At 46.8% G+C, this 13,534-nt stretch overlaps 1 protein-coding gene across 1 annotated transcript in view; it reads right to left on the bottom strand.

Moving 5' to 3' along the window:
- Window positions 1-9,824, bottom strand: part of PLEKHM3 (pleckstrin homology domain containing M3) — a 79,459-nt gene extending 69,635 nt beyond the window's left edge. The window contains exons 1-2 of the mRNA XM_066553752.1: window positions 9,760-9,824; window positions 367-1,224 (exon numbers count right to left, since the gene is read on the bottom strand). Of these exons, the coding sequence (XP_066409849.1) occupies window positions 367-1,024 (658 nt within the window). The 5' untranslated portion in view covers window positions 1,025-1,224; window positions 9,760-9,824. The remainder of the gene's footprint in view (window positions 1-366; window positions 1,225-9,759) is intronic.
- Window positions 9,825-13,534: the final 3,710 nt, after the last annotated feature.

Below are 13,534 nucleotides of genomic sequence, written 5' to 3'. Positions count from 1 at the left end.
TAACATTCAAAGCTTTTTTTTAAGTTTGGGAAATCATTCAAGGAAATGATCAGAAATACATAGCAAATAAATAATTTTGTCCTGAGTCAAACTGAACAGGACAGAAGCAAAAAGTAAAACAACTTTAGATATTTAAACTATAAAAAGAACAGAAATCAAGGTAAGTTTAAAAAATTATCCTTAGGCAAGCACACAGAGTTACATCAAAGACAAAAGAGCCATACTGATTTCTCTTAAGAGTTACCTCACAGCTGAATTTTGAGTAGGTTTTTTGTATTTTTTAACATTCAGCTCCGCTTTCAAGACAAATATTAAAATCAGATAGGAAACTCCTCATACAAACACAAACAAAGCACCAGCACAAACCTGTGTTTCCTTGGATATCCTCTCCGTTGGTTAGTGCCAGGTAGGAAAGCAGAGCACAGTTATTGTCCTGACCAGGTGCAGGTGGCTGCTGCAGGGAGGTGCCTGTGAAGACCACTCTCCAGTTCACATGGCTGATATCAGAGCGTGACCTGTTGTGACCTGGTTTGAACATGGAGGCTTCCTCATTCTGCACCAGGATGTCATTCACTGAGCGAGGCCTATCCCTCCGCCGCTGGCAGATCTTGAAGATATTAAAAGCTGTGGTGTCCCCTTCCCCTGCCCAAGCAAGGTTGTCAGCAGCTGTTCCCCTCTGCACCATGCACTGGTCTTTGGCAGAGAACACTGTCTGAGCTTTGGTTTCCAAGAGGCCATTTTTGCAGTGATCCCAGATGAGGCTGCTTTTGGCTAAGGAGGCGACGTTCCTCAGTTCCCTGCTCTCTGTTATCTGATCAAACACCTCATGCCCAACCAGTTCTGGGACCTCCTGTACACCATACACCTCAGAGGGCTGCACAATGTTTTCAAGCTTAGTATCAAAACTATTGAAAAAGTCTTCAGTCACTTCCAAGGCAGGGCTAATGTCATCCACTTCAAGAGCCTCCATATCCTGTGCTGCTGTGGGCTCAAGGCGGCGCGATGCGTTAAGAAGATACCACATCAATATGGACCTAAAAACCTGCTTCACATCTATCCTTGGCACACCATTAACTTGGACATGGTGGGCAAACACAATCACCAACTCCAACCCATAGTGGTAGGAAGTAACCAACTCAGTTTATCTTCAGAGGGAAGATCTAACACCCACTGACCAAGTGGGCTATGGCTGTATGAGAACAGCTCATAGGGGATGCAGAGTACCTGTAAAGAAATGCAAAACATCACATCAGGAAGAGTCTATTCCCAGCTAAATATGTTTGATCACATCACCCCTTTTGCAGTCATAATCCCCTTCATTTAACTTTCTCCTTCAATTGGCACCAAAATTACTGCGTATGAAGAAACTCTTTGTATTTCTGTTGCTCACTCTGTATGATCACTTTTTGAACTGAAAGCTGCAGAGAGCAGGATGGGACACCAGATGATGGGAAACCAAAGCAATACCATTTGTTAACCAAGCTTTAGAAAGCTGTATTGAGAGGTAGCCACCTAAGGAATGCTTCATAGAGTTTCTCTTAGGCCTTGCCCTTTCCCTCCCTTTCTTTTTTCTAAGAAAAAGTTGATAAACTACAGGGTCATAACATAGGCCAACCAGCCCCAAATAGTTTGCCTTTTTGTCCAAGATTGCTTGAACTCACAATTTTATGGAGACCAACATGAGTTTTACAGCAGCTACCTTACCTACCCATCTGCATGAACAGAACTGTGACATTTGCCAAATAAATCAAGTCTGCTGCTGTCTTGAAGCTCCATCCACAGTGCTGCAATGCTGAAGGGAAAAGCACAGTAGGTATGTTTAAATTGGGGTAACCTGGCAAATGTCTGTGAGTTCTTGGGACCTGGAGACTGGGCATTTGTGCTGGCAGGAGAACAGCCCTCAAGTCTCCAAAGACAAATCACAGTACCCAGAGCCTGTACAAGCAGAACAGCTGAAAGTTAGAGTTTTGAACACATCAGCTCAAGTCCCAGAAGCAGCAAAGCTGCATTAGCTCAGAGCTCTACCTAGATTATTACACTCTTAACAAAACTAATTAGCTGGGCTGGGCCGGGCCGATAATTAGCAGCTCATTAGCTTGTAAATGCTGCTGAAGTGCTACCAGGACCCATGAAGATTTATGCTTAGTAGGAAAAAACATCCACTAAACAGCATCAAAACCAGATAATACTTCTATTTAAGGTGGGGTTTTTTTGAATCCAGAACAGTCTTTTAGCCTAACTTCTGTTAAGAAAGCTGCTTAAACAGGCACCCTTTACTATAGCAAGCCAGAGAGAGGACGGCGGCCAGCAATCCCAAAAGGAGGGGGCACAGAATTCTGTAGCATAAACCAATCTCCTCCACAATCCCCCAGTGGCTTCCTCCCATCCCTGCTTCAGTTGTAGCCAGCCATGGCACAGCTGTGCTCAAAAGCAGCAGCTCACCCTCCCTCCCAGTGAATCTGCAGTTCAGACTATGACGTCCACAAAGACACTCCAACTAAGTAATTTTCAAAGGCAATAACTAATCACATACACAACTCTGGAACATCAAGACTTCACACTGAGATCTTTCTCCCCTTAACTCTTTGCAAGGATTCACTTTGCTAGACTCATAGTGAATCAGGGTAGGAACAGCTTCAATTATGTGAACACAGAGTAAGACACCGAAGATAGAGACAAAACTACAACCAGAGGGCTGAACAAAACAGACCTGGAGTTATTTCAAATCAGAACAGTCTGGGAGCAGACTCTTTGCAAAGCTGTGTAACTGTGCCAGTTGACAGCAGTAGGAAATTAAGTCATCCTGGGCACATCTGCATTGTCAGCTTAATGCAGCACTGAGTTTACTCTTGAAGCTCAGTCCTGCCAGCAGTCCCAGAAAAGTGTTCTGCTCCCTGGTACCACAGAGCTTGGGAGCTCAAGGAACAGCCTAAGGGACATAGGTGGTGCAACCTGTCCACTTACTCTACACCTCTCTGTAACATATTTTTACAGCAACAATGGTATTTTGAAGTTGCAAACTGCAAAAAGCATTCACTTGAACAAAACTAGCACCAACATAACTGCAGGCCTGCGGTGAAGGCTACAGCCTGGTCCATTCAAAGATGCTGCCTCATGGGGGATTGGCAGAGGATGCAGCCTTGCACTCACTCCCTCACGCAACTGGAGCGGCAATCACTCCACAAGGGCTTGTGACATGCCACTGCAGCATTCTAGTGACAGCAGAACAACGTTGGTTTGTTCTTTAAGTCCCTAGGAAAGGTGGAAAGCAAGGGATAAAAATTGACACTTACGTTTAATAAGTTCATTTTTAAATGCCGGAGGCTTCAAGCAGCTGAACGTTTCTCTGGATCCTGTGAGACTGGAGCTGCCAGCCAGCCAAGTGTGGTGATGCCAAGCTACAAACTGACCTCACAGCCAGGAGGATGCTGAATCACATGGTCATGAGAAGATGACAGGCCCCTCTACCACATAGTCCAAAAACTGCAGCATTCATACCTTCCCAACTAGTCTGTTTGCCCTGCTCAATAAAGATGTGAAAGGTGACATCAGTGGTGGCAGGCTCATCCCCCCACTACACCACCAAAAGAGTTGTGCCAGTAATTCCCACTAGCACTGGGATCCTGCAATTACATATCCTCCATAAATGCAAAAAATTGGCACTTTCTGACAGCAGCACTCAACAAAAATTTAATTGAGATGCCTGCATGGATTTGGTGCCAAATAAAGGAAACTCTGACACGGCAGTAAACAGCTTCATCACAATCTCCTCCAGGAGGGAAGCAGTGAAAATCACTTCCTTCATGGGAAGGGTAAAAAAAGGCAAACGATAGGATAAGTTAAACTCCTTTTAAGTTACTATAAAATGTATGGCTTTATGTACTGTTTCTTGAAACACCTTAAATTTTCCAAAGACATTCAGTCTCAGGCAGTGAATATGAGAGAAAGAACGAAGCATCAGCCCAAACTATTATAGATTGATGAAGCTATGGACAGCCATAAGCTTGGATTTGTGTTCATCCAGGCCCCTGGGAACTGGTCTTAGTGAAAAAAGGATTAAGGAACGTGCTGCATTGTACTCAGCAAAAACTGCTGGACACAGGGATTGCAGCAGCTGAAAAACAGTTTTCTGTATATCTGCCCAGCATGAACATGCAGCAGTCACATAATTAATGTGCACTTACAACACGAGAAGTCTTTACTATCACAAGTTTATAGTGGCCCCATCACTCACATGGCTGAGGTAAACAGCAAGGATTACTGGTCATAGCACATGAGACACTGAAGTGCAATTTACTAAAGATTACCTCCCTTGGAGAAGCCACGTGGGCTTAACTTGAGTGACAGCACAGTCTGACACAGAGAAAAGTCATGAATGACAAATGCCAAGGAACATACACTGGAAGAGACCATTTCACTTCCTGATACATTTTCTGGATCCTCGTGGGTTATGGAAAATACCCAAGCATTGCATGGCAAAATTTAAAAAGCACAGAAAATGCTGTGAAGCAGAGGGGAAAAGCAGAAAGGAACAATAGGAGACTTCCCACAACTTGATAAGCAATCTTGTTGGTTTTGGTGCTTAGAGAACTTCCTACCTCTCTTCCAGATAACAGAGATGCTTAACACAACAAGTGATACACAACAGATAAATAGACTTCCCCTTTCCTCTGGTATTTGGAGAGAGAATCAGAAAGGAACTATCAATGATGTTCATAAGGAAATGCATAAACTACAGGAGCTCTCAGTAAAAGGTAGCCAAAGACAGGTAATATTAAAAGTCCCTCAAGTCTCGTTGATTCTTAATGACTCTTGAGCTCAGATTCCTAGCAAAGATCAGGGTTTCTGAGAATTTTATCTCAAGAGCACAAGAGGAGTTCTACAAGCTACCAGTATGCAAAGAGAGCAGGAGTGCCTCAGGCACTGGGGAGCTTGCCCTATCCCCTTCCCAATACACTGGAACCTTCTGTAGGAACCAGCTCTGCTTTTCTCACACTGCATTACAACTGTGGGCTGAAACTCCAAGGCCAAGAAGGAAAACAGAGGTTCTTTCAGCTGAGTAACAATTGGGTAGCAGAGCAAATTCAAGCAGCCTAAGGAGTTTTATTTCTGTTATGCTGTAGGCCTGGACCACTACAGTCCAGTTCATGGGCTATGTGTTTTTCAGACAAATCTGGTCTGAACACATCTGAAGAAGAGGCTGATGCAGTGTCTCTGAATGCAATCCACTGGGGCTGGCACAGCTAAGTACCTACTGAGCTTTTCTACCTGTCAGTCTGAGCAACCTCACACTGTGACCTCAATGTCTTCCAGTGGTACTTCAAACAATCACAACCTACAAGTTTTGCTACTTCAAGGATTTCTGACCTGCTCTGTAGCTCACATCAGACAAGTATTGCCCTGAATCTAAACAGGGCACACTTAGGTCAATGATAGTCCTTGAAAACCAGGCTCTGCTGGGCAGAATCCCTGAAAGAAGCTATGAAGCTGATGACTTGGGAGCTACCTAATAGTTAAGAAGCTGAGCTGTATTTGTCAGGTGGGCAGACCTGAGTGGACAGAAGAGAGAACAAGGATGCACAGGTGACTGTCACACACACAGCTTTTAGCATTGCCTATGCAGTTCTGCCCATCACTGGCTCAAAGTGCTTGCAAAGGAGCTGAAGAGTCCTGGATGCACAGGTGACTGTCATACACACAGCTTTTAGCATTGCCTATGCAGTTCTGCCCATCACTGGCACAAAGTGCTTGCAAAGGAGCTGAAGAGTCCTGCAAGAGTCCTGGTTCAAGACACTGCCCCTCTGAGTGGTTATGAGCCCCAGGCAGTGCAGTGGCCAGCTCTCTGAGCAGCAATTGAAGGCTGCACTCCTGCTTGTCTGTCACACCCATCCTGGAGAGGCAACTGATAAGGAAGAATTTCACAAGGGACAACTATAGAGAGTGAGCATCAGCTGGGACACTGTCCCTGTGCAAACTATCACATTCCCTTGGATCCTAGCTGTATTTTGTTCCCGTGGCACAAGGCAAGCCTTTCCCAAGTGATTCCTAAACCCCAGATGATGTACTGTCATGTACATCAAGTGAGACAGAGCAAGTGAGACAAGCTTGTTAGATTCAACATTTCAATGACTGGAGGAAATTTACAGTGCTTCACAAAGAACAGAAAACAAGAAACTTTTCATATACAGGGAACCACAATTTCAAAAGGTTGCCATATAACAGTCAATGGTTGGTTCAACATCACCTGGGCAATTGTCTTTAGATCACATTTTTAAAGCCTCTCTCTAGAGGCCTCTTTCCCCAAAGGACAAACTGAGAAATGCATTACTTGAATTTTTTAGAATATCCCAACTTTAAAATGTCTCACAGAAATATCTTTTGACTGATATTCCTGCACAAAGTAACTGACAATACTCAGGAAAAACTCACAAAAACTGCAGAAAGACACCCTGGTCAGGAATGCTTGGCTATAGGGTCAGCAGAGGGTACCTGAATGTAAACTTAACCATTTGCATGTTGCAAACCCACCTGTTTGCCAGTCTCATTATCCTTAAGGATGAAATCAACTGCCAACATTTATCAATGAAGAAGAGCTCCCAAATCCTGTCTGCTAGACCCACGGAGAGGCAAACAGCAGGAACAGCTGCAATTAACCTGGGGCCTAATTACAGTCAAGCTAAAAGAAGCTGTGATCTCTTCTCTTCTACAGAAAACAAAACAAACAAAAAAAAAACTGTGAAAACTTGAACTGAAGAAAGAAGTGAGAAGAATGCCACATTCTGTGAAGGGAAGCAGACCCTTAGCAAGGGCACATGAGTCTGGCTCTGTGCAGCACAGATTTTTCCCAGCTGCTGATCTCATCCTTTAACAAGGCAGCTCCCCAGGCATCCTCCCCGTGTGGAGAACCAACACACCACAGCTCCAGAACAGCTCACCCAGTGATGAGCACACAGCAATGCACAATAAACAGTGCTGACAGTATACACTATCTTAAATTTTAACTGTCATTGAGAAACACTGATCAAAACCCAAGAAATACTAAGCTGCAAAGAGCACAACAGCCTGTACCAGAACAAACTGGGACCAGCGGCTGAGGAGCACCCAGGAGTGGAGGAAGACAGACCACCAGAAGGATTTCTTTTCCTGAAACTGACTGCTGGACAGCTCTCCCAAGATCGTTATCACTCACTGTTTGCCTTGCAGCCATCTGACACACATCCCTCCTGGTTGGGGAGCACCACCAAGTAATGAAGGGCTGTGTCACTTCCTGGGGATGAATAACCATTAAAAACCTCAGCAGCTGGACTGGGATGAAGGATAAAGGACTTTAACAAGGGAGGGAACAAAAAGCCAAGCAGACTGGCCACAGGGGAGCAGCTGGTGGTGACACACAGCCCAGGCTGCAGCCAGCCAAACCCATCAGCACGTGGGCACTTTCTTAGGTCACATCAGACTGAAGCCCAGACCAACCCTCTGCCTGGTGGCTGCCTGACCTTGCAAAATCCACAGGGACATAAAGAACACAGCAGTGCAGTGATTTGGCCCTAGATGTGGATCTGTGGTCCCAAACACACCTGTATTCTCAAATAACAACCCAAAGGACTGAATGATTTCTGTGCTCAAATTCCAGTTTTGTCTAAAGTGGTGTAACTTGGATTTTACATACTGTCCCTGTCTACAAGAACACTGCCTGTTCTGCCAGGCACACAGACACCACAAAACACCCTGTCACCTCCTGAATTCAGCACAGAGTCCAGAAATTGTCAGGGAACAGGGCATCCAAGGGGGGTGATACAAGCTCCTCCAGTACAAGAGGAAACAGACAAGCAGGAAACAACAAATGTGACTCAGTCTAATATTTCTAATTGTATCTGCCTCTATGGAGCAGCTTGGCTCCTGATAGGATGTGGAGCAACTTTGTCAGGTGAAATAACACTTTTCTTTTTAAAAAAAACCAAACATTTCTACTTAATGCAAACTGAAATTTTGCAGGTACCTCCTCACTCCACATTTTCTAGGACTAGGCAGAAGAGGAAAGATAGTCCTTGAATGCTTGACCTTTTTTTTTTTTTAATTTCAGAAATTAAGACACTTTCAATTTGCCCTTGTTGAGCTGTGAACAGAAGTAAAAAACATAGCTGTGAATAACAGCTTGCATTGCCCCAGAGGCCCAAAAGAAGAGAAGAAACACACCATTTCCCACAAGGACACAAAAGACCATTTCTTCCCTGAGATCCCAGCACAGGTGTAAGGAAACACACTTGACATCCAAATCTGTACTGTACAGCTTTCTGAGTAGCCCCGATCTGCAGCTGGAGCTAACTCCTCTCTCCAGCTGTGGCACCCAAAGAATCAGCTGGGACAGGACAAGCCACTCTACAGAGAGACCTGGATTTCCTGTAACTGTTAGCAGTTGCATGCTGTCATTGAGGGAAATACAGCACTTAATCACAGCCGCTTTTCAGACCTCAATCTAAGCTCTTCTCTTGTTTTTCAAACAGCCAGGACCACAGTGCTTTGGACCTAAATTGGGAGGAGAAGGAGAAGAAGCACTGATCCAAATAATGCTGAAGTTCGGCAACCTACCACAGCAACCCAAATGCTCAGGTCCTGGCAGCCCTGTCACAGCAGCCAACCCTGAGGGATGGCTGTAACCACTGGCACCACTACAGAGCTGTGTGACTCCCCAGCATAAGTGCTTGCTTCAAGTTTCTCCTGAACTACATCTACATTACAGAAAATCTTGGCAGAAGCCCTGTAGAAACCTCAAGGCATCTGAAGATACTGAAACGCTAGCAATAACCTGCTTTGGTCTGATCAGGTCCTGCAGGAACAATGTATCTAGCTACTACAGACTGATAAGAACTTTCATTCCACTGTACAGTGCTCTGCTTCACATTAGATTTCTGATTTAAGTCCCAAAATGAATTCATTAATTTTGAATGAATAAGACATAAAAGTGGCAAGGCGAAAATTACTGTTGCTTAAAGTGTATGGGCATTGGACCAACTAAGACTCAGATGCTTTCTTACTCCTACTGTGACTTTTTGTAGTCAGTAGGGTATGCAGTGCTGAAAGTGAGATTTGTCTGTACCACTTTGCAGGATGAGGATCATTTGTGCGTATTTGCAGAACAGATCAGGAGCAAGCCATGATGCCCTACACAAACGTACACCCGAGTTTCTTCCCTCACCTCACCCCAGGCTGCAGTGACCCCAGCATTCCTGCTGCTACTCCAGCTAGCACACATTCATTCCCACATAACACAGATTCCTGTCAGGCCTATTTGATCCCACAAGGTGTAACTCCACTGGCTGTGTCTGGGTGCCTGCTCCTTAAAAGAAGCAATTTTACTGCAAGGTAAGACCACGGCATTATGTCACACTCTGGGCTATTAAAACAGAGAGGGATGTCAGCACCCTGTGCCTACACATCCTGGAGTCTGACTCGAGGAGCACCCCAATTCCTGATGAGACCGTGAGCCGGGTGAGGAAAACGAAAGCAGGGGGCCTTTTTATGCACAGGGGAACACGTCCTTCCAGACGAGCACATGTCTACAGCCGTGTTTGTGCTAGAAATGCGAACGCGGCCGCGGCCGCGGCCGGGCCCTCGCACACAGCCCCGCACGCTCGGGCGGGCAGGCAGCGCGGCCAAGGCTGCGGGAAAGCCCGGCCCGGCCGCCCGCCCGGAGGGGCCGGGGAGCCTCGCAGCCCCCTGGGGCCCCGCCCCGCCCGCGGCCCGAAGGGAGGGTTTATTTACCTGCGGCCGGGCCGCGCCGTGCCCGCGCTCCGGGAGGGGCCCGCGCTCCGGGAGGGGCCCGCGCTGGCCCTGCCCGGCCGCCCCTCCCGCCGCCGCGTCCTGCCGCAAAGCCGTCCCGGCCGCCGCGGGAAACGGCTCCGCGCACCAAGGTTCCTGCCGCCGCCAGCGCCGCGCCCGCGGAGCGCCGATCGCGGCCGCCCGCCCCGGCAACCCGCCAGTCTCACTTCCCCTTAAAACACAGCACTAGGAAAACCACAGATTTCCTGTATAAACACCCAGGGTAAAGCTCCACCTTTCCAAGTTTAAAGCAGCCGAGGTTCTCAGGGAGCTGCACTTGGCTTCAGGAGAGATGGGAAACGCAAAATCCTAACGGGATTTTAGCAGTCCCAAGGGCGGGCTCGCTCACCTAGGCGCGAAGGCTGCAGGAGCAGCGTGGTGCATGAATCCATATCGCCACAGGGCAGCAAAAGGATCTCCAGCAGAACCTGTTCCCAAGGAAAACAAATGGCTTGTTTCAGGTAGCATGGCAACCCACCCGGCAATACTGGTCTGTAGAAATAACCTCACGGCAGGAATTAGCCACGTCTGGATGAGGGATGCACCTGAATTTTGATGTCCTGTGTACACAGACCACCTCTCACCAGCACCATGCACAGGTCTGGGCTCAGGAGTGGGTGGTGTCTCACTGGCTGGGCCACTGGGGACTCAGTGGTGCTGTGCTGAGCAGCAGAGACCAGGTTAGTGCTGAAGTGGTGCTGAACTGAATCCATCAAGCAGATTCACAATCCACAGCAAAAGGCAGGAGTTAGGTCAGCTTCCACCAGTAGTTTTTCATCTCCTCACACATAACCATTTAGTGTATACTGCAAAACCCAACTGGCACAATTAACCAAGTAGTATTTGAATGGGTTATCTCACTTCAGTGACAGCAAGGATAAATGAGAGCCTTTGACACATAAAATACCCGTTATCTGGCTGAAAATTATTTAATCTTGGCCTCCAAAAATAACATATTACTAGACCACCATGCATTCCAAGTCCTGCTCCCAAAGATGAATGGCTTCTTCACTAGGTAACAGTCAAGGATTTTTTTTTATTCCAATTCAGCTGTATCCACCTAGAGCCGACAAAGGACAAGACAGTATCGTTACCTGCCATGTTATTTATCACTATCCAGCCTTTTGTCAAATGGTACTTAAACATTTATCTCTTGGGCTCCTCAGAAGGAAAGAGACTCTCTAGAACTCCTGTGTCTGACAGTGTTCCAGAACTTTCCCTCTCTTCCAGTTACAAACTAAACATTTCCTTTCAGACCCAACCAGAGTGTGCACAGGGCATGCTGGTCCATTACCCAGGGGGGACACAGCTGTCAGGGGAAAAAAGCAGGCAATGTGCACTGTAAAAAACCTCTCTCTTCCTTGCTTCTGATTCCTCTAGTTGATTTCTCTAGCAGATATTTTTCTCCCTGCAGTCTGTGTGCCAATGGAGAGAGGAAAAAAAACCCAAATATCAACACTATCTTTCAAAGCTGCAGAAAAACACTCTCAGTTCTGAAGAAATGGGAACCTTTGAAATTTTTTTTTGTTGTTATTACTATATATATCTTTCAGAATACAAGCTTCAGATTCTGCAATTTTCATTTTTAAGCATATAATTGTCCCTCAACATGAAATCACAAGCTGTTTCCAGTAAGATATACTGGTTAAAGACATAGTGGTGGCTATCTATCAGAACCTTCCTCACAGCTTGACTTCCAGCTCTGTCTTCATTGCTCACCAACCATCAGCACATGGCCCAACACTGAACTGTGCATGGAGCCATATGGTGGTTACCTGTATGAGTAAAAAAATTGTACATTGTTTTTCCATATGACAAAGACATAGAGGAACTCATCTTCCTGCTACTTGGAATGTGTCAAATGTAATTTTTTCCTTAGTTTCAACACTGTGTTGAAAGAGGGAAAAAAATGTCTCCCCTTAGCAATACTGGAAACAGCTGCTCTCCTTGTGGGACAGTTTGCAGGACCAAGTTCGCTCCTTCAATCTGAACATCTTCCAGGAATACTCCAGAATCATCATACAAAGACCAGATCATTGCACCATGTATTCCTAAATTTGGCTCCTGCTCACAAGAATCCAAACCTCCTTCTCAAACTGGGAAAGTCTCAACAACCCTCTGGGCGCATCCTTCGCTGGCATAATGTGGAAGGAGCGATGCCCATTTATTGTGGCCATTGACCGACTTGACAGCTCATACCAGCTGAGCATTAAACCCACCAGTCTTCCACTGCCTCTGAAAAAGTGGCCTTTTTTCACACGTTTTAATTACTGACTCCCTACATAGAAGCTATTTCCTCACAGAAAGGCCATTAACTGGAGCGTTCAGCACAAGATGAAGCCTTTCTGATAATTGTTGCTTGAGTTCGTGTTTGTGAAAATAAATATCATCAGATGATTAAATTAAACACCACAGCCAGCCCGGCTATACACTATTTTCACTTATCATGCAGAGGGGGAGATCAAAGAGAAAGGCTCAGGTAGAATTATCCCAACTCTTCCAAGTTTGGCTGATAGCTACCCATTGAACACGCTAATTAGCTTCCTGCTTGGGGTGTGCAGCACAAAATTAACCCTCCCAAAATTGGGTGGAACAGCCATTTTCATGCTCTGTAATCAACTGCATGCAGAAGGATGAGTGTCTCATCTCCTCTGTATAGTGAAGCAGCTGCTCGGCCTGATTCTGATTTTGGGGGCTCTTGGGCCTCCATCCCCGTAGGAATTTTGTGTGGGCGCGAGGAGAGCTGTGCCTGGGGAACACGAGGAAAGGCTGGAAGCACCCCAGTCCTGCGGGGTTTCTGCCTCCCAGCCCTTCGCTTCCCTCCTGGTGAGCAGCCATGCCCGTCTCTTCGCTCCTGCAGTGAGTAGCAGCACGGCTCTCACAAGCCCCTGGCACGGAGAGATTAAACAGGGGGATGGTTTCAGAGAGGGAGTTTGGCCCAGCACTTGCCCGGCTTTGCCTCCTTGGGCCCTGGAGGGCAGGAGAGAAGAGCAAGGCAGTGGGCAGCGTAGTCTGTTCCCACTGCGAGCCCGCTGTCCTCCCGTGAGCACACACACCCACACAACCAGAAAGCTCCGCTATTCTTCTGCTAATGGGATTGGCACCGCTTAAAGCAGTCTGCGAGGGTATTGTCTGCAACCACAGCAAAAGAAACATTATTCAAAGGCTATTCAGGCCCCAAAAGAAGCGGCAGAGCAGAGTAATTATCGAAGACTCTCCATTAACGAGGGCATCTTTGCTCTTTGTCTGTGTTGGTTTAATAAGGGCCACTAATGGGGCCGGGGGAGGGGTGCACTAATGCTTCTAAACAAACCTCCTTCCCTTCCCCACCCCCGCCCTGTGAGGAGAGCTGCCTTTATGGGCACTGACAGCCGGGCTGGGAGTTACCATATTGCAGAGTGACCTTCGGGAAAACTTAGTGTGAACCCGGCCGCGTTCAGCCCCATCCCTACGGAGCCGCTTGGAGCATCGTTTGGGTAGCTGTTCTCTTTTTAGCCTTTCCATATTTCCCGATGCTTGCCAGACCCTTTTGTACACCCCCTGCCCGACCTCTCTCATGTCATCTCGTGACCCTTCATGGCTGGACACGACGGCACTGAGTGGCAGTAATGAGGGACGACAGTGCAGATTAAGTTCCCGCAGCAAAACCTGGGGCTGCTGTCCATTATCCAGCAGCTGCGACTGGGAGATGCTGCTGGGAAGGCACGACTGGAGCAGC

The sequence above is a fragment of the Molothrus aeneus genome, chromosome 7 (genome assembly GCF_037042795.1).
Source record: "Molothrus aeneus isolate 106 chromosome 7, BPBGC_Maene_1.0, whole genome shotgun sequence".
Lineage (NCBI taxonomy): Eukaryota > Metazoa > Chordata > Aves > Passeriformes > Icteridae > Molothrus > Molothrus aeneus.
The sequence above is the reverse complement of the archived record's forward strand: the minus strand, read 5'-3'. Positions and strand labels throughout refer to the sequence as shown.